The 25,838-nt window shown below is 36.3% G+C and overlaps 2 protein-coding genes across 2 annotated transcripts; both read right to left on the reverse strand.

Annotated features, from left to right (window-relative positions):
• Window positions 1-855: 855 nt before the first annotated feature.
• LOC111371338 (probable bifunctional TENA-E protein) lies at window positions 856-3,832 on the reverse strand. The gene is made up of 3 exons (XM_022993261.1): window positions 3,653-3,832; window positions 2,138-2,355; window positions 856-1,333 (listed from the first exon to the last, which is right to left on the reverse strand). The coding sequence occupies exons 1-3, from the start codon at window positions 3,785-3,787 to the stop codon at window positions 1,018-1,020; spliced, it is 669 nt and encodes a 222-aa protein (XP_022849029.1). The 5' UTR covers window positions 3,788-3,832; the 3' UTR covers window positions 856-1,017.
• Window positions 3,833-9,099: 5,267 nt separating this feature from the next.
• LOC111371035 (DELLA protein RGL1-like) lies at window positions 9,100-10,827 on the reverse strand. The gene has a single exon (XM_022992956.1). The coding sequence runs from the start codon at window positions 10,825-10,827 to the stop codon at window positions 9,100-9,102; it is 1,728 nt and encodes a 575-aa protein (XP_022848724.1).
• Between the last annotated feature and the right edge of the window lie 15,011 nt (window positions 10,828-25,838).

A 25,838-nucleotide genomic window follows, 5' to 3' on the forward strand; every position in this document is an offset into this window, starting at 1 on the left:
AGCATAAGATGCCATCGAATAAACATTGCAGCCCTAGTTCAGAAGACGAAAACCGACATGCTCTAATAGATGAAAAGAAGCGGAAGAGAATGATTTCAAACCGTGAATCAGCAAGGAGGTCGAGGATGAGACGCCAGCAGCATATCAAGGACCTGCAACATGAAATCATGCATTTCATAAATAAAAGCAATGAAATGGTTCTGAAGATTAATGACATTACACAACGTTATTCCATTGTCGAGTCGGAGAACATAATCTTGAGAGCACAGAAAGACGAACTATGGAGAAGGCTGGAGTATGTGGAAATGGTTACCAACTACATTTACATGGCAAACGAACATTCAGTGAATAGTATTCAGGATTACTGGCTCAATCCTTGGCAGCGTCCTGTCCAATTTCTGCCTATCCCTAACCTCTGCTGGGATTTTCCAGTTCTGAAGTTTCACTGATTTACATGATGTTGCAATTTGATTTCCTCACATGGTTCATCTGTGGAGATGATAAGACGAGACCTGACCTGTTCCTGTTGGAGATTCTAAGCTCTGCACATTCCATATGTTATACAAGGCAACAACTCTTATTTTCCTGCTTTTCAGTATTGCAGAAAATGAAAATGAAGTGAAAAATCAAACTGTCTTGAGGAATAACATCTCACATAAATGAAAAATCTCCATGTGTGGCGTGATAAGGAATCCTAGAAAAGACCAATTGAGACTCCTGCCCTCTGCCACACACCTCTTTCCTTCACTCTAGACCCACCCCAAAAATGGAACTCTGCCCTTTCCAACCAAGGAACGAATATAAAGTGAAAAATCAAACTGTTTTGAAAAATATCATTTTGCATATCATATATAGAAATAATACATCTAGATGCTGCACAGTTATGTACAGCAGTTTTTATTTAACAAGAAAAGCTTCAAGGTGTGATAAAATCCAACATGTATGTATATATAATTCTCTAACCACAGGTGCAACACAAACTTCAACTTAAAACCACGTTTAATTACAAACAAATATCTAGATTGTCCCACGGCTCATATTCCAAAATTCTACTTCATGCTCGAGAACTCGTATAAGAATGACCTCAGCTTTTGAGAACATGTCATCTGATGCCTTCTCCAAACGCCGATTTGTTATGTTTTGCAGTGAAGAACAATACTGACCAAAACCCTCGTTGCCCCATCTTTGGCAAGTCTCTTTCAGTTCCTCTGGAGTTTTACTACCATCTTCCAAGCAGTGAGCAAAACTTTCTTGATAAACAGTCTCAATGGCCCAAAAAGCTGTGATGGCCAATGTGTACTCAACATCAGGGTTCATTAGGCTTTCCAAAAATCTGCATCAGAAAGGATGATATCCATTGCTCAACCATGACATTATTTTAGCCACAGAAATCAAGAAATAATTTATCTTACCATTGTTACTTGAACTTATCACCTTTTCCTCTAACCAAAGGAATGACAGAAAGATTAAGTGGTAAGAGACTATACATCCCACTACTTTTAAGCTACTTGAACTTGCAGGGACAATGTGCCAACTACAACTCTCAGGCTGTAACAGTGGCAATTGTACACATTCATCATATCTATATTTGCATCTTCAGATATTGCTCTCAAAACTATGTGCACATTTAATCCTTTTGATGAAACATGGGTAGACCAGTTTTACCATGATGCCACAAATTTTTAAGCAAATTGTGAAATTTTGAAGTGATTATATACCGGCAAGTAAATATAAATTGAAACTGTAGCTCATATGAATGAAGCTAAATCTACAACTTAACATAATCTAAACGCAATATAGTTTCACAACGAGCAGTAGCTACCAACACTTCAAATCTTAGACATCCATCTAGAAATGAACTTCTAGGAAAAGTTCATTTTAAGGAGTTAAAAAAATTGACTTTGGTGGTGGCTTTAGAATTTTCATTTTCCATAAAATCTACAATCAATCATTTCTTAATTCTAAAGCACTTCTCGAAAAGAAGGTTTACCAATTGCTTAACATGATGGGAAGAACTTTTTTTTAAGTCCATTTGAAATACAACCATGAGATGAAATTTTTAATTTAAGAAGTTGCACATGGCACTGAAATTAAGATTGGATAAGTTATCAGAACTATCGATAATATGCTACAGTACCTGCAGTAGTCAACGTTGGCCTTGTGAGGTACAACACTATTCAGAGCAACGCCCCACTTCAAAGCTTCTTTCTTGAACCACGCAATCTCATCATTTAGAGCAGCCATGCCACTCAAAATCAAATCTATATCAGAACTAACATCTGACTCCTTCCAAGCTTTCACCAATATACTCGCAATAAAAGGAACAAATGCTCTTACAAAAATGTAGTCCTGTGCCTGCATTTCATATTAACACGGGGCTTATGAAATTTCCCACAATCGTGTACAAAGTTAAGTACAGATGTACGCTAGAATGAGCAACCGAATAACTAAGGCTCCCGAATAACTAAGGCTCCATGCGCTTGGATTAGGTGTGCAAGTCAATCAAGCCAGCTAGTAAGCTTTTGAGTCTAGATCATAATACTCAATCAAGACAAGCAAAAGGTCCATTTGGCAAGGAATATTTTAGTTACTAACTCCCAAATATTATTTAATTATTTTAATGTCAAATAACCAATCATTCTAAAGTCCTTCAGCATAAATTATTTTGTTTTCATTCCTTCTGGTAGGGTCAAATGCGTGTTCAAATTATACACTTTCTAAAATAGCATGAATAACTTGGCTGAAAAAAATGAAGCTACCAATTGGAAGTTTACCTAAAAATACAGGTTGTTCAATGAATTCTCTTTTTGGCAAAGCTTAAAAGTCACTTAAACTTACTTTTAAGTAACTTTTTATTTCTAAAAAATGTTTTGATAAGTTACTTTTCCTACAAATAAAAGAATTTATGATCATGTTTAGCCAACCTTAAAAATTTCTTACAAGTAGGTTGTTAAATAAATCAATAAATTATCTTTTTCTGGTTGAAGTTAAAAATGAGCAAGTCACTTCTTTGACATTAAAGTAAAATTTACTTTCTAAAAGCAACATTTGTCCTAGTTTGTCATTTACAACTACACACTCCTAATGAAATAATTTTGCATATAAGCCCAAAACTTTTCCCACTTTAACAACACATTCTATAAAAAGTCACTATTACAAAATCTATTTTCCTCCAAAAATGAGGCTCAAACATAACACCCCCACACTAAAAATTACTTAACGGTAACTCGTACTTTTTTCTCGTGCATAGCCAAAATATGGTAAAGTTTATAATTACTTAGAGGTTAACTATTCATTTCAAATTTTGACCAACAAGAAAAACTATTTATTATAAAACCTCACATAATGAATTAAAAGTTAAAACGATTTTTCTTTTTTAAAGTTTAGCCAAACATGCGCTGGAGTTGTTCCATAATTAAACAAACTAAGTTTCAAAATAATTTCAAGTTCATGAACAAAATTCACAACTCAAAAAATTAAACTACATCACCATTGAATTAACGTATTTATATTCTTCCGTATTCATAGGTAAATTGTTTACAACAGCACTGATTTTGCCGGAAAATTTTTATTAATTACGTAAATAAAAACAAATTAAACATGACAAACGTAAATCCACAACAAAAGAAGTTTAAAATTAATCATAATTTACCAGCCATCTTTTGAATGAAGATATATCAATAGAGCCATCACGAATGTTGAGAATGAAAGGGTGCCTGGTGGCTCCGGTGTATAGTAGACTGTGCTTCTTTATCCACATGGCAGTAATATCGCTCTTTCCCTCCATTTTCGCCCCTTCGCTTTTCTGCAGATGATCATTTTTTCTTCTACTCGTCGTTTATAGTACCGGTGAATGGTGGTCTACAGTTCAGTAGCTTCTCTTTTACCCAGTTTGAACTAAAATCGTTTGTTTGAGGACTAATTTCGAACAGTTGATGATTAAAAATGAAACGCGATTTTAAGGGAATTGGTTGACAACTGCGGGTAATTGGAGAACGCTCAACAGGAGGCGATTATGCTCGGTCTTGTCGTGTGTTGCCACGTGTATGTGCATTAGAATGCCATTTGTACACATGGTTGACTCTCTCCGAGGATTCTAGTTGAATCCATAAAACAATTAGAATTGATCTACTCAGTCGGTGAAATGGAACAGGGAAAATTGACATAGATAATATGGCAGATTCTTATTAGTCTATTTTTTTATTTATTTTTTTTAAATTCCAATCTTTCAATGAATGAATGACAAGTGGTGTTGGTCACTAAATCTTGTCAATTTTCCCTGTCAATGTAGCATGACTTAAACAATTAAACTATTTGTATATTAATGGTTGAATATCTAACCATTGATTAAAAAAATAATGTTCAAATTAATATATAAAAAGCTGTCAACTCACATTATATCATCTATGATGCACACCAAACAAAATTGTACCGAAAAAGAAAAGTAAGCCATTATTTGAGTCTCATTGTTTGGGGGAAAAAATGATTTTTTAAATAATTTTTAACATCATTTTAACTACATATTCTTCAATAAAATAATAATATTACATGTAAATCCAAAAAAATTTCTTATTTTTTAACCACACATTTCTTAATCAATACACTATTCAAAAATTCATTCTTTCCCTCAAAATAGAGCTCGAACAAGGACTAAATGTAGAACACATTTTTAAAACAAGAAACTTAAAATATTTTGACAGAAAATATTCAAAATTTTTATCCATCGTTATTAGTCTAGGGGTTAAGCGTATTAAAAGTGGATCCTGAGCCGTCGAGCCATCAATCATGATCTAGGCATGATTGAAATGTGACGGACCATATCATAGGCTGAATTGATTATGTAATTAAATCATGTCGGTAAAATGATAGAGGTTTGTTAATCACATGTGCCAACCCATCACATATAAGAAACTTTTGGCAAACAATCGTAGACTCTATAGCCAAGAGTTATGCCGAGCTCTATTATTTTTTCTGTGCTCATTGATTTACCATTTTACCACTATAAATCAACGTTCGTATCGAAACTTACAACTTGTTAGGATTTATTGTCGCCATGTAAAACATGAAAACCTCAAAAACTTCAGGCATGACATGTGCACAAAACCAATAAGTTGGTGGATCAACAACTTGGTGGTCCATCCATCACAATGATTCGTCTAAAATCTGAGGAAGTTGGAAGAAAAATATCTAACACTCGAACAGAACTTGAACTAAAACCCACATTACCGTGATGCGCATGGAAGAGTAAAATGCCTCTAGGATACAGAATTTGATTTTGTTGTTTGCGAAGTACATTAATAAAACAAAATCAACTCCGAACACAAAAAACTGAAAAAAGAGAAGAAGCTATCATTTGAGAGACTCGCACTTTGTATATTCGAATTATCAAATTATGAGCAAGGTTTAAAAAAAGAAACGAAATGCAATAAGAAGATCAACGAAGGAGATATCACATATATATTTTCCAAATGATCCATCATTATATTTGTAGATTGTCGTTACAACCTTTCCAAAAAGGTTACATCTCTTCGTCTGAGCCACAACCATTCTTTTTTCTTTCATTTTTTTAATTAGATAAAATAATTTGGATGAATAATAACCAAGAAAATGGTTAAAAATTATGCAAAAGCAACTTTTCACAGCCAGAGAGGTTGTTGATTGCAGTCAAGTAGTAGCCGGTAGAGGCAAGTTTGCTCTTGTCGCATGCTGCCAACCATGGCCTCCACTCTTCATGTTAAAGACGAACCATGATTTAATATATGACCTAATTGTTAAAAATGGATTTATATATATACTTTTAACACAATCTCTCTTGACTCGTTAATTTGTCTAATTTTCTCAAAAGGATGCGCAGAAATTCATATTTTTTGGTACAACTTTACCAAAAAATAAAAATTGTCAGATATATGATAAACACTCATGATATGTTAATAAATTAAATTAGATAACACTATACATTAATAGAATTTTATTTATTTATTTTTAATACTTTAGTATACAATCAATATTGATACTAAACCCGTCTCTCTGCGAAATCTATAATATATCAAAATATCACATCAAGGGAAAATAATTTTTTGGACGATTTTAACCCCCTCCAAAATTCAATTATTTTAATAATATCTTAATTTTCATTTTTCAATATGTAATAATAATAAATAGTATATAATTATTGTCATTTATGAAAGCTATGTTATTTATTCTCAATTAATTAATATTCACATTAATCTAAATTCAATGAATTTTCACTTGATGAATTTTGAATTACATGAATCTATAGTTATTATTGATGAATTTATTCATATTCATGTATTCGAAAATTTTAATGGTTGTTATTAACAATTAATTTTTATGCATCAAATGTATTATAAAATGATTGCTCATTTATAGTATTTCATCATTATAAAAAATTTAAATCATAGAAATTGAGTTTTGAGAGTACAATTTTCTTTTTTGAATTTCTATGCTAAATTTTATTTTCTTTAATTCGTCTGAAACTCATCAAATCCTTTAAAAAATTGATATCAAATATTACTTTTACATCACTTGTAAAGTATTTTCGAATAAAATGCAATGCACGTTCAACTTTGACTAATATCATAAAAGTAGCTTTGTGAAATCCTTGGTAAAATTGCCATGTACTTCAAAGAACCCTATATCATAAGTAAATGAATTTATATATGATTAATCTCTCCAAACTTCACCTACATTGGAATCATTTTGTTTTGCTAACTTACCACATTCTTCATTCTTTCTCAACTCTCTTTAATAAATTATACTCATCTGGTTCCTCAGTTAGAGTAATCTCCTCCGTCTGGAACATATTCTCGTATAAGTCCTTATTTCAAGTCCCGACGCAATCTATTTACGAAAATTGTGCAACGTGTCACACCTTCGACACGAAATGAATCTAGTCTGTGGAGAACTGATATCCTAAATTCCTACATGGCATAAACTCAGAAGTTAACTACCAACTGTTGGACAATCTGAGAAATCCATCCTCCATACGCACATTATGTAGTTTTATTGATGGAATATATTCTAGTAACTAACGGGGCAAGTAAATGAACTTTAGACGTAAATCTGCAACAAAAAGTAGAGGAGAGACCATAAAGATGAGTGCCCAAAGAGGTTTTTAGCCCCTGAAAGAACCAAGAAAATCAAGACAAGTGAAATTGCAATCAACAAAATAAGGGAGACAATTAAAAAAAAAAAAAAAAACAAACAAACAAACGACAAAAAAATTGCAAACAACAAAATAAGGGAGACAATTAAAAAAAAAAAAAAAAAACAAACAAACAAACGACATAAACAAGAAAACAATGTAGCAGAAGATTTATAATAAGAGAGTGACCTGTAAAGCTTTAAAATATACAGGTGACGATATACAAATTTGTTTGCAAAGAAACTTGTGAAATAGAATTTGCTTCTTTTGCTGAGGTTTCATTTCCAGACTGAATAACAAGACTTTTGTAAGAAAGGGACGACATGATTCAAGAACTCAACTCATTTAATTAGATCCCACATCAAAATACGGTACCCTTTTTTTCGATCCAGATGTTCTTAGTGATTGCAAGTTTTGATCCCAACCCTAAGAACAGAATCCAAAGGTAACTTCAATGTTTGAGCAAAAGTACTTAGATGATCTCTAATTCTTGATGATACTATATGATGTCATAATTTTATTAGAGGTGTAAAGTATTAAGATTTGGGGTTCATCGTAATAAGGTCAACCTTATTAAGAAGAGTGACACAAACTCTATTTAAGTTGGTCAATATTTCGGTATTTAACCGATGTGAGATTTATTCCCTTAACATGCCCCCGCAAGATGGTGGCTCTTTTTTAGCAGACCAATTTTGAAATCCGTGTGCTCATTTTTTGAAACTTAATCGGATCGAATAGTTCGTTGGATCTTACTAGATTCTGATACCATATTAAGGTTTGGGGTCCATCTTCATAAGGTTAACCTTATTAAGAGGAGTGGTCCAAACTCTATTTAAGTTGATCAATATTTCGGTATTTAACCAATGTGAAATTTATTCCCTTAACATAAAGGTGGGTTCGTCAAACATCGTAGCCTAGACTGCGCAGATTATAATAAAGAACTAAGCAGGATAACAAAGATAATAGAACTATTTGGGTCTGGTAGCTCAGGCTGATTGACCCATGTCGTGCTGCCCTTTGATGTTTTATAGACAACTTGATCCACTTTACACCTCTATTATCTATATGGATAATATATCTTAAATAGAAGATGTTTATGTTGGCTCTTCAGTATCATTTGAGAGTAATGGATCATTTTTCCCCAAGTCTCGAGCCTGGTTCTCTAAACTGGGTAGATAAGAACTCAGTAATTTTCCAAAAGGCCACTTTAGATATGGCAAGTAAATGCGGTATTAGAACTTGCAAAAGTTTCGAGCTACTCCATCAAAATTGTACAATGTGCCAGACTGCCGGTTCTTTTATGAAAATTGAAGCTGACCGTGCTGATGGCACATGAAAGGGACATGTTCAAGAACAAACATAAATAAATAAATAGTACCATTTCTCCCCTCTCAAATTTTTAGACGAGATGGCTAAATACAAAACAATTTCAACGAATAAAGTTTGATGGAACCTTACATCTGTAAATATCAGAAAACCAGATATATTTATCTAAATTATTAAACTTAATGTTGAACCAGGCATCTAAAATTTAAAATTTAGCAAAGTGGATCAAAATCCAAATTGGATGTTAATGGGGAGAAGCTAACCATAGTGAATATGGAAAACATAGAGTTGATACAAATAAATTAGGGAAAAATCTAACCAGAAAAATATTTTGAAAATTAGACATTTAAAGATGCCAAAAGACTAAAACACAGGCCTTCGCCATTAGTTTTCCATTTACTGGAAAATAATCAGACAACTTACCAGAAGTAGCATGAAACTCCAAAACTAGTTCAGCTATCAGATTGGACTGACCTGGACGGGTTTTCAAAAGAAAAATAAATTAAGATCTTGTCCATTATGCTGTGCAGTACTGTTTAGTATTGGGTACGAAACATGTTCGTACAGGAACGCATATTCTCTGCTCAAACTTAGGTTTTACATTCCATCTAGCACCTCTTTTCAAACTTCCATGCAGAAAGTGAACTCAGTGGCGTTCCCTTCCAGCCGATGATTAGACTTTTATTATTCATATCGAATGAGCAAGAATCCCCACACACGAAATTCTTGAGTACGAGATTTGCTTGATATAGAGATGACATGCTCAATTCTACCTCGATCAATCCAAAACGTCCAAAATATGCCCTCCAGACGTCGATACTCACGTGTCTAATCTTCCTTTCATCTCCTTCAGCAGCCACAACGTTCCTTATGGCAGAACCGAAACACGTTGATTCAGCGGCCCTTCTGTTTTCTTCATCATTCTTCAGACAATCTGCCATGGCATCAAAAAATGCACCATAGAAAAAGAGAGCGTCAACAAAACGCTCCACAAAAAACGGAGAGTTACAATTTGCCTCGACTTCACTGACAATCATAACACAAGGATTGAGGGTTCTGATCAATATCATTAAATTGTCCAGACAATCTGGCCGTGGAATCCAATTGGTTAGAACATATTCAGCATAGACTGCAATAGTTTCGTCCTTGTCAAGATCAAAGAGCTTTTCATTAAGATGAAGAATATCGTCTACCATGACTACATTGAACGTGAACTTCAAGTTCAAGGATTGAGCAAAACTCGTCAAATGCCTACCTGTCTCATCTATCATTGATCTTGAATTTGTTGCCACGGTTGTAAATTTAAGATAATCGACAGGATGCTTATCTCGACTTGCAAGAGCTTGCATCAAAATTGTGCAGTGTATTCCATTTTTGATCTGAAGATCAATTATATGAATCTTTCTCGACTCTGCTACCTGTTCGACTATAGCTTGAGTCCCCGCAAATTTGGTAATCTGAGAGAGAGGTAGCAAATTGTGAAATGCAATTTGAGTAGTTTTCAGGCTCTTTGACACCTCTTGAGGATCTGCAAGCTTTTTGCCTGTAAATTTACCTGTTTCTCGATCAATCTTCTCATAAAGAGCTTCAATGAAATAGAATGCTAATCTCTCCACAGCGTTCCCTGTTCTTGAACTCATTTTGGCACACTCAAGTAGGAGCCTCCTCGCACGTTCATACTGCTCATCTCCTACTTTTTCCACGCAAGATAAAAGATTCTGGACGAGTTTGACTTCTTTAAAATCTTCTTCGACTTGGCCCAAAATTGCACCCGCGTATGGATGGCTAAGAACGGATAGTTCATAGCTACTTCGAGAACTAGACTGGATGAATTCTTCTGCTGCCAACCGGATTATAGTTTCAGTCGACAGAGTTTGGCTGCCTTTCTTATTGCATTCTGTTCCATATCTCCGGACATTTTTCTCATCACGATTAAAGCTTCTGAGCCTGCTTCCATATTTCTGCAGAATCTCAAGCGACTTTGGAGAGAGAACACGGGGCCTTTTGTTCTCGGATTCACTAAGCTCAGAATCTTGAAATGCAGTGTCAACAAAATTCACAATCTCATCGTTGAATGAATGAAAATTTTCAGAACCAATGTCGAGATACTGATTGTCTAAACTTATAAAATCTACAAACTGCTGCAGTTTTTGCTCAAATTGATAATCAGAAGTGAGTGAATCCATATATGATGAATCTCCCCAAACTTCATCTAAATTGAAGCCATTTTGTTTTGTTAAACTCTCACTTTCCATAGTCTCAGAACTTTTTGATAAACTATACTCATCTGAAATCTCCATTAGAGCAATTTGCTCAGTGGGGAAAAATTCATTCATCTCAAAATTTGACTCAGCAAATTGTTTTCTATAGCTACTCTATTCTCAAGAGCATGTTTTATACTAATGCTGTAAATATCAATTTTTTCATGACATGATTATTAACAGTATAATAAATAAAATAAAAGAATCAATGTTTACATAATTGTATCAAATAAAGACAAAGGTATAAAATTCAAGTCTCGTTATATCCATTTAGGAAGAGTTTACTAGTCATGTTTGAGTCTCCTCAGGGCATTGAGGTGAGTATCCGACCGTAAACTTTTAGAGTCCCGTGAAATCAGTTGAAATTCGCGTAAACTGGTCCGGACATCCACGGTTATAAGAGGAAAAAAAAAATTACTTGTCGTACCCTTCGTTTAAAATTAATCAACCTGCATCTAGGGGGTGTCTTGAAGATAAAAATATTATGAAATATCATACGTAGATTTAGCCTCAATAAGGATAGCACCGTCCACTTGATGCTGAAATTTTTCTCTCCTTTCACGTCCAAAAATGGGTGTCTAAAATGCCCCTATCATATACTGTTGGGACGATCTAATAAATATATGGAATACCTAAATGTACTTCCGTTAAAAAAAAAATCGGCCTAGTTGATAGCGGCTATTTTCCAAAATTGCTTACAATGAGTTGATGCATTCCATCACGTAATACAAGTATTTCGGGCCGATTTGTTCGAAATATTTTAATTTAGCCGGTATCTCAACAGCCTATGGTTTCAGATTCTAAATTACCATTTTTATACTAAAGTCTGTGTTGTTAACAGTACAAACAGGTATTGGAATCCAAATGCTCACTGGAGGACAACAGGATAACTGATAACAACATTTTATTTAGAATCGCCTAAGAAATTGCCATGAAAACTCCTTATTTGTCTGATTGCATTGCTTACAGGGAAAAACTAAAAAATAGAACATAAACTTCGTACTATCAGATGACTCATGACAAGTGGAAATTTTTAATTGAGTGATTGGGAGTTTTGAACTCAAGATTTTTATTTGTTCTAATATTGTATTCAACGACTAAATCGTTTGAGTATGTGTTTATGACTAGATAGAATAGGTCCTGAGTTTTACGGAAACTTTAAAGACGCTGGCATTTTCTTTGTGGTCACATTTAGTTTCGCGCGGGTAGTCGTTAATAATTAAAAAATGGATCAGACGATTATGTAAGAACAGACCTCTTCAGACGAAGTCTCAAAAAGGGGTGTTTTATTGACGATGATTTACAATTGGAAATAAACAGAATGCCTCCAAAGGGCGCAAGCACACGAGTACTAAAAGAAGTGTTTAAATCTAAACTAAGAAATTAAAATTACATATTCTCTGTTTGAGAGTGTTTGATTCGGGGTCTTTTTCTCCATGTATTCTCTTCTTTTTATATTCCCTTGATGATTTCTTCGTGACAAACCGCTTGGAAACCGCTTGATTGTTGTATAACTACCCACTTTCTTTATGGTAGCTAACTTGTCGTGGAACTGCCGTCTCTAACTGTTGTCATTACTCTTTGTCGTTCAACCGCCTTCAACTGGGCTCCTTGAATCGTGGAATGTGATAAGATCTCGTAAGGTACTCCATTCGCTCAAATTCTGAGCGTCTTGCAAGTTTGGGCAATGATGTTACCATATTCATGGGCTTCCACCGCATTCATCAATAATCATGTTTGGACCTTTATCTTGAATTCCTCAATTGGGCTTCACTCTTTGGGCTATTAGATTTGGACTGCACTTTTAGTGTATCAACAATTACCCCCCCAATATGGCAGAATTAATACCAATTATTAATTTTTGACATATTCACTTTGTATTTTTCAACAATATTTGAAATTCTCAAGAATTTCAATCATTATTTCCTTCTATAGCCTGAAAAGGTGCAACATTACAAACCCTTATAAACCCAAAAGACACGCCATTTCATCGCACCACTAAACCACGTCTCTATATTTCGTGCTTCCTCCTCGCTATTTTACTGTTCATCTTCTTTCTTCTCTACTACGTTTCTCAGGCAAACCTTAACAAAACTGTACTTCGTTCCTAATGACGACTTCACAAACTCAATCTGATGATTCTTTTAGTTTCGAAGATTTCCAGAAAATCCTTCCTAGGCCGTATGTAAATCCAAACTTCCTTGCACAAGTTAATGCTGACCTCGATGAATTCTATCTAGATCCATCGTTCAATAATGCCGAAGCTGTTGGACAAGTGACGGTGGGCCAGCTGTTCCCTTGCACTCAAGGTCCTCCGTTCCTGAACTCTCTGCTATTTAGGCCGATTCGCAAAAAAAGTATTCGCACTTAGCCCAAAGCTGATGTTATTTTTTGTAGATGACATCCACGTCTTGTGAATCATGGTCCTACTAAGGCGATTTTTAATCGTGCTAGGATTTCAGACTTATTAGAAATCACTCTTCAACCCCCAATTTTCGACCCAGTGCTTTTTCCTATTGCTTTGAGTTTTTTGTCTTCTGAATATAACACCTTCGTTTTCCCTCTTAGTCTCATGGCTATTACTTTAAGGGACGTTGGATCCCTAGTAAATCTTCCGCCTTTGGGCGATACCATCTTTCCTGGTATCTTGATTTTCAGTGTTGCCCCGAAATTTGACAAGAAACTTACTGAATCCTATTCAAGCCTGCAAGGCTTTTATAATCACTCAAGCGCTGAACCTTCCAATGCTGAGTGTGTGGCATTTCTTCAGATTTGACTCTGTAAATATATTCTCTGCATGTCAAGTATGAAACCTTCTATGAGCTACTTACCCATAGCGCATGAATTGGCGCGTGGTAGGCCTTTGAACTTATGTTTCTTCTTTTTAGCTGCCCTTTATAGAGGCATGCATTCCCTTCAATTTCAACTGAAAAATGGTGCATCTTCCACTGGCAGTGGGCCCCTTTAGTTCACTCAACTGTGGTTGAGAGCATACTTTCCACCACTTGGTGCTCCATCCATTTCCCTTCATTCTGCTAGCTGTTATGGGCTAGCCATTGATCCACTGAACCCTGTAAATATGTCCAGTATGGACATTTTTTCATTCTTTTATACCTTAAATTCGATTCCCTCATTCTTTCCTTTTCCTGCTCACTTGACTCCAGATTATGTGCAACCTCTATCCACCCTAGACAGTGCGAGTGCCTCTCTGCTTGTTTGGGTTCAGTTTTTTATTGGGAGGGAATTGTTCCACGATATTTTAATTGGAACCAATGCCAAAGTTGGGGTTGAAATATATACTCCTCAATTTTTTGCTCGCCAACTTGGTTTTGGCCAAACTTGGCTTGTTCCTCCTTGCTACTCCAAAAATTTGACAGACCATTTTCACACTATTAACAAGGCAGAGGCACAAGCTATAGATGCTCGCAACATTCTTTTGACGAACAAATTTTCATTAGCGCCTTTCAATTCTAGCTGTGCTGTCCATCCTCTTTTTGAACAGCTTTGGCCATCAGTAAAACGCCGATTGTTTGCAACTGATGCTAATCCTGCCTTCCATTTACTGACCAGCTAGGCAGTCCCTCTACTTCTCCTATTTTGGTCACCCTGTGTCCATTAGAAATCCTTCATCTCCTGCTCGCGCTAAACATTCTATCCATCCATCTGCTTCTCTACCTGCCAAGGCTACTGCAGATAAAGGTACCTTAAGCCGCAAACGGTCAGTTTCAGCATCTTCCATTTTGCAGGATGATAATGATGATGATGATGACGCTCCTCTCATCCTTAGGAGAAAGGTAATTGAATTTGTTTATTCGCAAACATACTTTTCTATGTACTAATGGTTTACCTGAATTTCTCAAAAAAGTTCAGTCTCTCCTTCGAAGGCTTTGGTTTTGGCTGCTCCTGCTCCATTATCTTCTGCTGAAACTGCTTCGTCCAAACCAGCTGATGAAGGGATTATGCTTAAAGAGAAACCCTTAGTCCCGGAACTTTCATCACTACCAGTAGAAGGGCCACCTTCTTCCCAGGGCGCCGACCCCCAAACGTTGAACCGGAAGGTAATACATATTTTGATGTTTTACCTTTGCTTGTGCTACTGGTTTCTGATTCGTTGTTTCTTGAATTATGCAGTGGCTCCCATGGGCCTGCCCGTTGTGGCAGAGTTTTCTCGCCCAGATAAGGGGAAGTCCCCACAGGTGGCGGAGCCAACTGGTGATATGCCTGAACTTCCCAAGATTGCTGATGAGGTAATATTTTGCTTCACTTTCATTTTTGCTTCGTTTATTATAGTGAAAGACCTCAATGTTGGCATTTTTCTTTGCAGGGTGCTGATGACATTGTGCGTTCCATCCAGGACTTGTTTACTTCCTTAGAGCAAGTCAAGACGTCTCGCCCTACTTCAACCAGTCATCCTTCTGCTTCTTCAGAGGAAAATATGAAGTTTCTCAAGCAGTCGGTACTTGAGTATGTGTCTTTTATGGACATGGATATCGGCCAAGCTAGTGCTACTAAACATAAGGATAAGCTTGAGTTATTGAGTGCGAAATTGGCCGTCGCTCAATGTTTCTGCTGACTTTAAAGCGACGTTGAAGGTTGTTCACTCTGACATCCTCTCCTTGCTAGCCAAAAATGTTGAACTAAAGGCCGGGAGTACTGAATATCTTCGTGCTGCATCTGAAAGAGAGTCTTTATTTCTAGAGATTAACAAAGCTTAGGACGAATTGAAAGAAATCTCTTCCGACGTTATGATCGAAGACTCTTTGATGACAAGTTTGGTTGTAGAGATGAAGGAGTTTCAAGCAAAGATGGACAACTGTAGGGCGAGAATGGCTGCTAAAAAGCGTAATGCTTCCCAAGGAATTGAACAAACTAAATCTTTGGTTGAGCAGTAAAAAAAGTTGGAGGTTGATGACGATTTTGTAGCTGACTTAAATGTCGCTTCTTCTCAACAGAGCGAAGATTGGGGGAGACTTAGGGAAAGAATTCGTTCGGCCTGGGGTGAATTGTAATTAAGACATCCAATGCCTTAACTTTCCTTTTGTAACTTCGTACTAACTTTCCTTTTATAACTTCGCACTAATTGCCATTGCTAATTTTGAATGTGACAGCAGTTATCGTCATTAATGAATGACTAATTTGTCTACTTGCGTATTAATTGACGTTGTCCTTAATCGTTAACCTCCCGAGCATTTAATTGCTTTATGCTAAGATTCATGTACATTCTTCCTTGGTATTTTCGTCTCTTTTCCCAATAATTTGGGCCATTTGATTTCAGTTATTAGGCACGAATGTGACCATTCATATTCTGTCTTTTCACCTTCACGCCTCTATAAATGCGTGTGTATTTCGCACTCATCATTTTCATTTCCATTCTTTTCTTCAAAAGCTAATTTGCTGCCATCGTTTGGCATCTCAACAATTGATCCAAAATTTTCGTCTTCCATAGAAATGGATCATTTGATCCGCCCATTTTGTTATCTGTTTTGATGTCACCTTTGGTATGGGAGATATAGGAAATATTCTTTGGCCAGCGAAATTCTTCCCATCGTCTCCATGTTCTTTATAAGGAGTTCAATGATGGAAGGCAATTTTTGAGGATGCTTTTCAAGCCACTTTACTTGCTCAGAGTGCTTCTTAGTCTCCTTACCCGTTATTGCAGCAATGCGATTAGGCAGGCGATTTGAGGGTGCTTTTCTTTCTTTTTGCTTGTTGAGAGTGCTTCTCGGCCTCTCTGCCGGCCCTTGCAGCAGTGCGATCAGGACGGCGACCAAGGTCGGTTCACCCTCTTGTTTGGCGATCGACCGAGAAATTAGTTTGCTCTCAATTGTAACTTATAGAGCATTTAGTATTTTGTATCTCACAATTTGTAATGAATAATTGATAATAAAGGAATTTATTTGAACATATTTCGTTCTGGCCTTATTTATCTATGATCGGTCAACGTAATTTGATTGCGCTTTTATTTGTTCATTTTTCCATAAGGAAGGAACATACTTTTTTAAATATTTGCCATTAATGAACCTCATGTGATTGGTGTCATCTAAATCTTCTAAATAATAGGCTCCATTAGGCAACACACTATTTACTTTATATGGCCCTTCCCAATTGGACGACCACTTGCCATACTTTAGATCCTTGCTATCCAAAGGAAGTATTGTTTTCCAAACCAATTCGCCTAGGCTAAATGACTTGGCTATAACTTTTTTATTATAAAACTTAGTCATCCTTCGTTTTTGAACTTGCAATCTATCTAGGACGTCCAACTTTAATTCGTCCAACTCCAATAAGTTTTGAACTAGTGATTCGGTATACTCACCATCACTTAACTAATGTTACAAACACACTCTGATTGATCGCACATTGATTTCCATAGGCAAAACGACCTCCTGTCCGTAAGTAAGTTGGAAAGGAATAACTTTGGTACTTGACCGAGGCGATGTCCTATAAGCCCATAAGGTCTTGTTTAGACATTCATGCCAATTTCTGGCATTTTTATCTATCATTTTCCTTATGATATTTTTAGAATCTTATTAGAAGATTCTGCTTGTCCGTTAGATTGAGCGTAATATGGTGTGGAGTTCACTAATTTAACTCCAAACTCGCTCAAGAATTTATTCACTTGATCTCCATTTAAAGAAGTTCCGTGATCTACCATCAAAGTTTGTGGAATCCCAAATATATAAATAATATGATCACAGATAAATTCTATGACACTCTTTTAGGTGATCTCCTTTAAAGGTATCGCTTCTGCCCACTTAGTGAAAAAATCAATTGCAACTATAACAAAGGTATGTTACTTGGACGATGGGGGATAAATCTTCCCTATCAGGTCTATCGCCCAACCCTTGAACGGCCAGAGTTTGATAATGGGTGTCATCTCTCTTGCTGGCGCCCTTTGTATTGGACCATACTTTTGGCATGCTAGACAATTCTTCGCATATTGAACACATGATTCTCTCATCTTGGGCCAAAAATATTCATTCCTAATAATTAACCATCTCATCTTTTCGCCAGTTTGATGAGCTCCACGTATCCCTTCATGCACTTCGGCCATGATTGTTCTGGCTTCTTGCAAACTTACACATTTTAGTAATATACCATCAGAGCGTTTCTTAAACAACTCTTCATCTATCAGTGTATAGTTTAGCAAACGCAACTTTATTTTTCTACTACCTCCTTTATTAGGTTCTTCAAGGAACCTTTTAATCTTAGCCCTCCAATCTATTGCATCTCCATCTTATATGCAATGAATTTCAATCCTTCTCGCCCTTCTTTGGACTACGGGCAATATTACTCCATATTCATAAGTAGATTTCCAATTTAAAGCTTTTGAATACCCTGAGGCCATCTGAACCAACTCATTTGCTATGTCATTATATATATCCTATTAACATATCGAAGCTTTACTTGGTCGAATTCTTCCAACAATTCTTGGGCGATTTCATATTGACTTATAATGGAATCACTTTGGCACTTAAAATCACCGATCAATTGGTGAATTACCAATTGAGAATCGCCTCTAACAATCACATTCTTTACCTTCATAGCTATCATTAATTCTAAGCCCACGATTAAGGCTTCATATTCGGTTTGATTGTTGGTGCACATCCTATCCAAAGTGAATGCGAACTTGTAACAAATCCCTAAAGAATTTATCAATGCTACTCCTACTCCTGCATCTTTAGAGATTTTCGACCTGTCGAAATATAAAACCCAAGGTTTTAATTCGAGTGAAGTGATTTCTAATTCAATTTTCTCAGGCATGTCAAGGCATGGATGATCGGCTAGAAAGTTAACAAAAGCCTGATTTTTGATTGCCTTTTGGGATATTATTGTATTTCGAATTCTGATAATGCTAACATCCAAATGCCTACCCTTTGGTGTAAAATAGGGCGAGAGAACATATACTTAACCAAATTTACTCTAGAAATCAAATAAACGGTTACGGACCGTAAATAAGCCCTTAATTTCGTACACGTGAAATATAATGCAAGACATAACTTTTCAATGGCAGAGTAATTATATTCACATTTTGTTAACCGTCTACTCAAGTAGTAAATCGCCATTTCTTCACCAAATTGGTCTTCTTGAACGATCATTCCAGCTATTGATTCTTGTTCAACCGATATATACACTTTCATTGGCCGTCCTTGGATTGGTGACACCAACACTGGTGGACTTGATAAATATGTCTTTAGGCTATCAAAAACCTTTTGATGCTCTTCTTTCCAGACGAATTCATCCTGATTTTTCGACTTTAAAAGTCACGAAAAAGCTTTAGTTCGCCCTGCACAGTTAGAAATAAAGCGTTTTAAAAAATTTACTTGACTTAGGAACCTTTACAATTCTTTTTTATTGTTAGGTGGTTTGGCATCTAAAATGACCTTTTTTATCAAGTTCAATCCCCATTTTGTGTACTAAGAAACTAAGGAAGCTTCCTACATTAACGCCAAATGCACATTTCAAGGGATTTAATTTTAGTTTATATTGCTTCATTCGCTCAAATGGTCATCTCAATTGTTCAAAATGGTCCTCTTCTTTAATGAATTTGACCATTATATCATCTACATACACCTCAACAAACTTGCCTATCATATCATGAAAAATCAAATTCATTGCCCTTTGATAAGTCGCTCCTATATTTTTCAGGCCGAAAGACATAACTACCCATTCAAAACATCCTAGAGATCCAGTGCACCTAAAGGCAGTTTTGTGTATATCTTTCTCAGCTATATAAATTTGATTGTATCCTGAATACCTATCCATGAAGGAATATATTACGTGTCCGGCAGTCGAGTCTACTAAAGAATCTATCGTAGACATTGGATATTCATCTTTGGGTGTGGCTATGTTTAGGTTCCTAAAATCTCTGCACACCCTTAATTTACCATTCTTTTTTAGCACTGGCACGATATTGGACAACCACTCTACATATCTGGCTGTTCTAATAAAGTTTGCTTTTAATAATCGCTCTATTTCTTTCTTAATTTCAGGAAGTACATTAGGAGCAAAACGCCTAGGAGGTTGCTTATAAGATTTAAAATTTGGCTTGGTTGGCAATCTATGTTCCACCTAATCTCTATCTAAATCAGGCATATGTTCATATTTCCAAGCAAAACAATCCTTATATTCCTTTAATAAAGCGATTAATTTATCACTAACCTCTTGATCGAGCATCTGGCTGACGAATATTGGGCGATCTTCCCCTTCATTGCCAATATTCACTTTAATCAGAGGGTCTTGTACTTGAGCGTATCCAAGTTTGGTGATCCTCATTACTTTATCGTCCATTTCCCTTATAGGCACTTCTTCTCCTAAACAATCCACCTTATTAACTTCTCGTCTAATACTTTGTTCCAACTCGAGCACTGCCAATTTGTCTCCCAATGCTTTCAATGTTGCTTCTTCTTTCGTCTTGTCTTTACATTCTGTATTGAAAGTCATTAATTTGGCTTTGAAGGCCTGAACCTCGGCCATTTGCTTTTGTTGCTTACAACTCATTTAAAACTCCTTGATTACTTTTTTGCCAATTACTGGCTCTTTCAGGGCCACTATGTTTGGCCTCATTTGACCGAACATTTCAGTGAGTGAATCTACCGAAAACGGTTCTTCGCTATGTGCAACAATTTGAGTTTCTTCTCCATCTTGGACCACTCTGACAGGTCCGTAATTTCCTTCGTACATGAACCTTTCCACTGAGTTTACTTCTGCGACAAAAAGTCTATCATCTGCCTGCACCACTTCTACTTCACCCTTGTCATTCTAGAAAACCATACATTGATAGAGCGATGAAGGTATACAACGACTTCCGTGTATCAAATTCCTTCCTAATAACACATTGTAACTAGTAGGACCATCTATTACGAAGAAGACTGTGGTCCTAGTAGTTGTCCCTACAGTTATGTCCAATGGTATAACCCCTTTAGCTGAAATTGTTCCTCCATTGAAACTTGTAAGTATGACTTCGGTTGGAATCACATCACTTTATGTCTTTGCAAATTTCCTCATCATCCTAGATGAAATGATGTTTATAGCTGTTCCATTATTGATAAATACTTTCACCACAGGAATACCGTTAACTAAAGCCTTAAGGTACAATGGTATCAAGTGTTTAGTTAACTTCATGGCTGGTCTCTTAAAAATAATATTTCGGCAGCATCTATTTCCACTTCCTGCTTGTTCTCTGTTGAATTATTCTTTTGTGATAAGTCAACGTGCAGTATGTTGCACTGAGTTTCGGCTTCCTGGATTTCTTTTTTATTGTTTTCTAATACTTCTTCTTTGGTTACCCAACCTGTGGGAGGAGGCATTATTCTTGGAGGTGATCCATACTTTTCAGAGCGAGGTACTCTCTTTTTCCTCTTGGGCGTCCCGTACAGTACGTAATAATCGAAAGAACGCTCAGATGGTTTCCCCAACAAGTCCACTTCACGAACTCCCTCTTGATGTAGTTGCTTCAACAGAGTATTGTGCGTTACTCCTCTCCTTCTTCTTTCTGCTTCTAGATCAATTTCCTCTTCGATGTCAGTCATACCATCATCCTCTTCACCATTGTAGGCCCCTCTAGAAGTTTGGCCTTCTTCACATTCCAGCACACATGTTTCTTCCTCGTTATCCTCTCTCTCTTCTTCTTCTTTTTCTTTGTTCTTGAACTCATTGGCTAGTAAATAATTATTAGACATGACAGGAGGTAACATACTGAACTGAATAGTAAGGGACTAATCTGGATCTTCTACATCCCTTCTGCCTCGCTCAAACTTCAATCTCCTAGAAGAGCTCTCTGGCAATTCTTCCATCAATTCACCTATACCAGTCTCCTCACTGTCGTTGAGAACATTTTGATTGGCCACCTCGAGTAGTTTAGGCGCCTTAGGACGTGGCACTCCCCGTTGTTGCCTCATTATTCATTCATAATTCCGTTGAAAACGCCTTTGTTGAGTTCTAGTCATCTCGTTGAAGGGTATCACCCTTCCTGCATTATACTGGAACAAATGTCATACATTTGGTTGGCGAGATTACGGCCTGAATGTTCTCCCATTATTTATTGACCTGAACTGCCTCTCAAAAAGCGGTCCTCTATAGAATGATTTACCTCGCCCTCTACCACGCTGAGTGTTTGGGAAAAAACTAGGGCAATGGTGATGCTGCCATATCCCTGGTTTCTCTGTATTTGTACTCACTTCTCTTTTACATCTTGCACACAGGACGTCTTCATCCTTTTTAGGCTCCTTCCCTTTGATATGTTCAAAGACGCTGGGGTGTGGCCCAGGGTCCTCTTCTCCATCATCTATAACCAACTTGAATTTTAGCAACTTGTTTTTGAAACCAGTTGTCACCATGTTCACCCCAAGTGGCTGTGGAAAAGGGTTTTCATCCACTGCCATTTTCTTTTTATCCTCAAACGTAATTCGTCCGAATTCAATGGCGTCCTTTAACACATGGCGAAAAACTAAACAGTTGTTAGTCAAATGCGACCATGCATTATGCCACTTACAATACTTTTTACCCTTGATTTGTTCAGAGCTTGGCAACTTATGTTTATCGCTCAACTTTATCTGCTTATCCTTATATAATTTATCAAATATAAGGTCGACTTTGGTTACATTGAACGAGAACGTTCTAGAATTTTTGTTTTCATCTTTTATAGGCTCATCCTTGCCCAACGATCTAGGCTTAGCCATTATAGGACAAGTATACGCGTCTCCTTTGATTAATTCGGCCAAACACATTTCGATTTGATCGTAATACTCGTCATTAACGGTATGGATATCAAAATTTAGGTCTCTATAATAAGTCCTCTTACTAGAATTTTTCATTTGCTCTTCTTCTCTTATTAATCGTTCATACCTAATCACGTTTGCGCTCAATTGGAAAAGATCAGGAAATTCCCTGTCTTAGAATTTCTTTTTCAAATCAAAGTTTAGACAACTTTGAGCGATTTTGACAAACTCCTTTTCGGGCAAAGGTACAAAATATTTACTTCTTGCTGTCTTGAACCTTTGAAGGAAACCTTCTGCCCATTCGTTTGGCATTTGAAGTAGATTCGCCAAATCGGCCAAAGTAATTTCAGACTCGGTCTTATAAAACTGAGCATGGAACAATTGCTCCAATTGTTGTCATGTTTGAACAGAGTTCGCTGGCAAATTGATGAACCAAGAGAAAGCTACTCCTGTTAATGAATTAGGAAACAACATCATTTTATGGTAGTCGGTTATTTCACCACTTTGCAGTGTGAATCGCCCTATGTGTTCTAGAGTAGACACCTCTCCTAAACCGGTAAATAATGAGAATTCTGACACTTTATACCCTCTAGGCCATGGATATGCTTGGTCTACCCAATCAGGGTATGACTTTGTGTAAGTCGGCCTAATGACAGGACGTACCCCAAAAGTCATTTGATCCTGTACTATTTTCATAATTTGATTTCTCAACATGACGTTGAGGTCATATGAAATTCTTACAGGTTGGTTGATCGGTTGATTTGCCTGAGGCTTGATGTTTGGTCCTTGGTTGGCAACAAAGTTGCCATGATTTGGGCCATTGTTACCATTAGCCTGAATATTTATTCCATCATTGACACGTAGGGTATTCTGTCCATTATTTAGGACATTATTTCTTATATTTAGGTTACCCCCAAATTAGATGTATCATTACCACTATTCTGATTTGGCATTATACCATCCCCCTAGTTTGAAGTAGGTGGACCAAAAGGTGGTTCTATCCCCTGATTTGGACTTAGGACTGGGGAATTATGTCCCACGATTGTCCTAATTTGAAAGTGATTTGCAATAGGCACAACTGACTGACAAATTTGGCCTACTAACTTATTCATTATTTCATTTAATGTATTCAGTTGTTTGGCCATGTTGTCATAATGTGCATTCCCATTCTGGGTAAATCTTTCCATATTATGAACATTTCGTAGATTTATCTGTTCAACGACATCCTGTGTGAGTTCTCCAAGCAATGCACGCGTGGTTCGAGGACTCAACTCTGTCATTAATTCATAACGACTATGACTGCTCTGACTCTGTCCCTCTATTCGTGGAGAGTTTTGCTGCTCCTCATATCGCTCGATCACAGACTGAACTCCTCCCTGACTTGCTGCTTCCTTATTAGATTTGTGAGGCATATTGTTTCACCTTTTGTATCTTCAACACCAAATACCAATGTCCCACCGGGCGTGCCAAATTATTTCGCGCGGGTAGTCACTAACAATTAAACAAGGGATCAGACGATTGTGTAAGGAACAGACCTCTTGAAACGAAAGTCTCAAAAAGGGGTGTTTTATTGGCGATGATTTACAATTGGAAATAAATAGAATGCCTCCAAGGGGCGCAATCACACGAGTACTAAAAGAAGTGTTTAAATCTAAGTTAAGAAATTAAAATTACATATTCTCTGTTTGAGAGTGTTTGATTTGGGGTCTTTTTCTCTATGTCTTCTCTTCCTTTTATATTCCCTTGATGATTTCTTCGTGACAAATCATTTGGAAACTGCTTGATTGCGATATAACTACCCACTTTCTTTATGGTGGCTAACTTGTCGTGGAACTACCATATCTAACTGTTGCTATTATTCTTTATCGTTCAACTGCCTTCAACTGGGCTCCTTGAATCGTGGAATGTGATAAGATCACTCAATAACTGATATTCTGGATAATCATAATGTTTTATGCTGGCTAAGATTCTGAGTGATTCGAAGGTTTGGGCAAGAAAGGGGTCATCGGTCTGGGTGACCGTAAGGTACTCCATTCGCTCAGATTTTGAGCGTCTTGAAAGTTTGGGCGATAATGTTACCGTGTTCGTGGGCTTCCACCGCATTCATCAATAATCCTGTTTGGACCTTTATCCTGGATTCCTCAATTGAACTTCACTTTTTGGGCTATTTGATTTGGGCTACACTTTTAGTTTGTCAACACATTTCAAAAATTTAAAAACTCTAGTAAACATTTCAGGAACTCCAAAAAAGTTTCTTATTTTTAATAAAATTCGAAAACCTTGCGGAAATTTACAGAAGTTTTTGTCCTTAAATTATGACCTGATATTTAACTTGGATAAAGAATTGCACATTATTACGGACTTTTTGTTGGCATCCACTGAGAATTAACTTAATTACAGACTTCAGCTACAAATTTACATAGCTTCATGCTTAAATTCGTATTCTTATACTACAACAAAGTTAAAAAGTGAAAGTTTGAATTAATATTAATTATAAGTAGCATTTCCATGTGACATTTCCCGTTTAAAAATCAAAATAGTATTCAAATGTGATAGAAAATGACACATAAAAAGACAAATGGGGAGAATGAAGAAGAAACCAATGCAATAAAACTGACATTTGAAGTTTTCTACGTACATTTTTTATGGTTTACTAGAATATTTCTCCAGAATAAAGTATTGCAGTCCTCACAGGGCAGATTTCCTTATTTCACTAGGTAGCTACTATTGAAAACTTCTCGAATTTGCAAGAGTCCAAAATTTGAAGAGAGACGTGTTTCGACGGGGTCGACGTAACAATTTAGGAAGATATGGATGATTTATATTGTTAAGGATTGTTCGAGCAACTCTTGAGATTGAATATTATTTTTGTTTGTTAAAATGAAAATAACTAACAAACATATATTCTGAAAGTAATCTTTACTACTGTCTGAACAATTAATTTTTACTTGTAAGTAAGAAAAAGGTGATATATTTTAAACATATTTTGAAATAAATATTTTATTTTTCAGAATTGTAAATTTAATCATTTACGGAATGTTTTATGTTGGATTAGAACACGATGTATATGATTAATGGAGAAAAATTAAGTAAAATTTTATTTGCTCACTCGATAGTACATTCCACTACTGTAAATCAAACAAACTCTCACACGGAGACCAAAACATAACATTTTGTTTCATCTTATTCGAACTTCCATGCAGAAAGTGAACTCAGTGGTGTTCCCTTCCAGCCGATGATCAGGCTTTTACCTTTCATATCGAACGTGCATGAATCCCCACATGGGAAATTCTTGAGCAGGAGATTCGCTTGACATAGAGATGACATGCTCAGTTCTACCTCGAAGAATCCAAAGCGCAAAAAGTA

The sequence above is a fragment of the Olea europaea genome, chromosome 22, assembly GCF_002742605.1.
Source record: "Olea europaea var. sylvestris chromosome 22, O_europaea_v1, whole genome shotgun sequence".
Classification (NCBI taxonomy): Eukaryota; Viridiplantae; Streptophyta; class Magnoliopsida; order Lamiales; family Oleaceae; genus Olea; species Olea europaea.

What these genes read in the sequence shown, in the direction of transcription:
- LOC111371338 (XM_022993261.1), bottom strand. Translation starts at nt 3,787, where the DNA reads ATGGAGGGAAAGAGCGATATTACTGCCATGTGGATAAAGAAGCACAGT. An exon ending in CTTCATTCAAAAGATGGCTG is followed by an intron (nt 2,356 to 3,652) that starts GTAAATTATGAT and finishes TATGAAATGCAG; the next exon opens with GCACAGGACTACATTTTTGT. An exon ending in GCCAACGTTGACTACTGCAG is followed by an intron (nt 1,334 to 2,137) that starts GTACTGTAGCAT and finishes TTTCTGATGCAG; the next exon opens with ATTTTTGGAAAGCCTAATGA.
- LOC111371035 (XM_022992956.1), bottom strand. Translation starts at nt 10,827, where the DNA reads ATGAATGAATTTTTCCCCACTGAGCAAATTGCTCTAATGGAGATTTCA.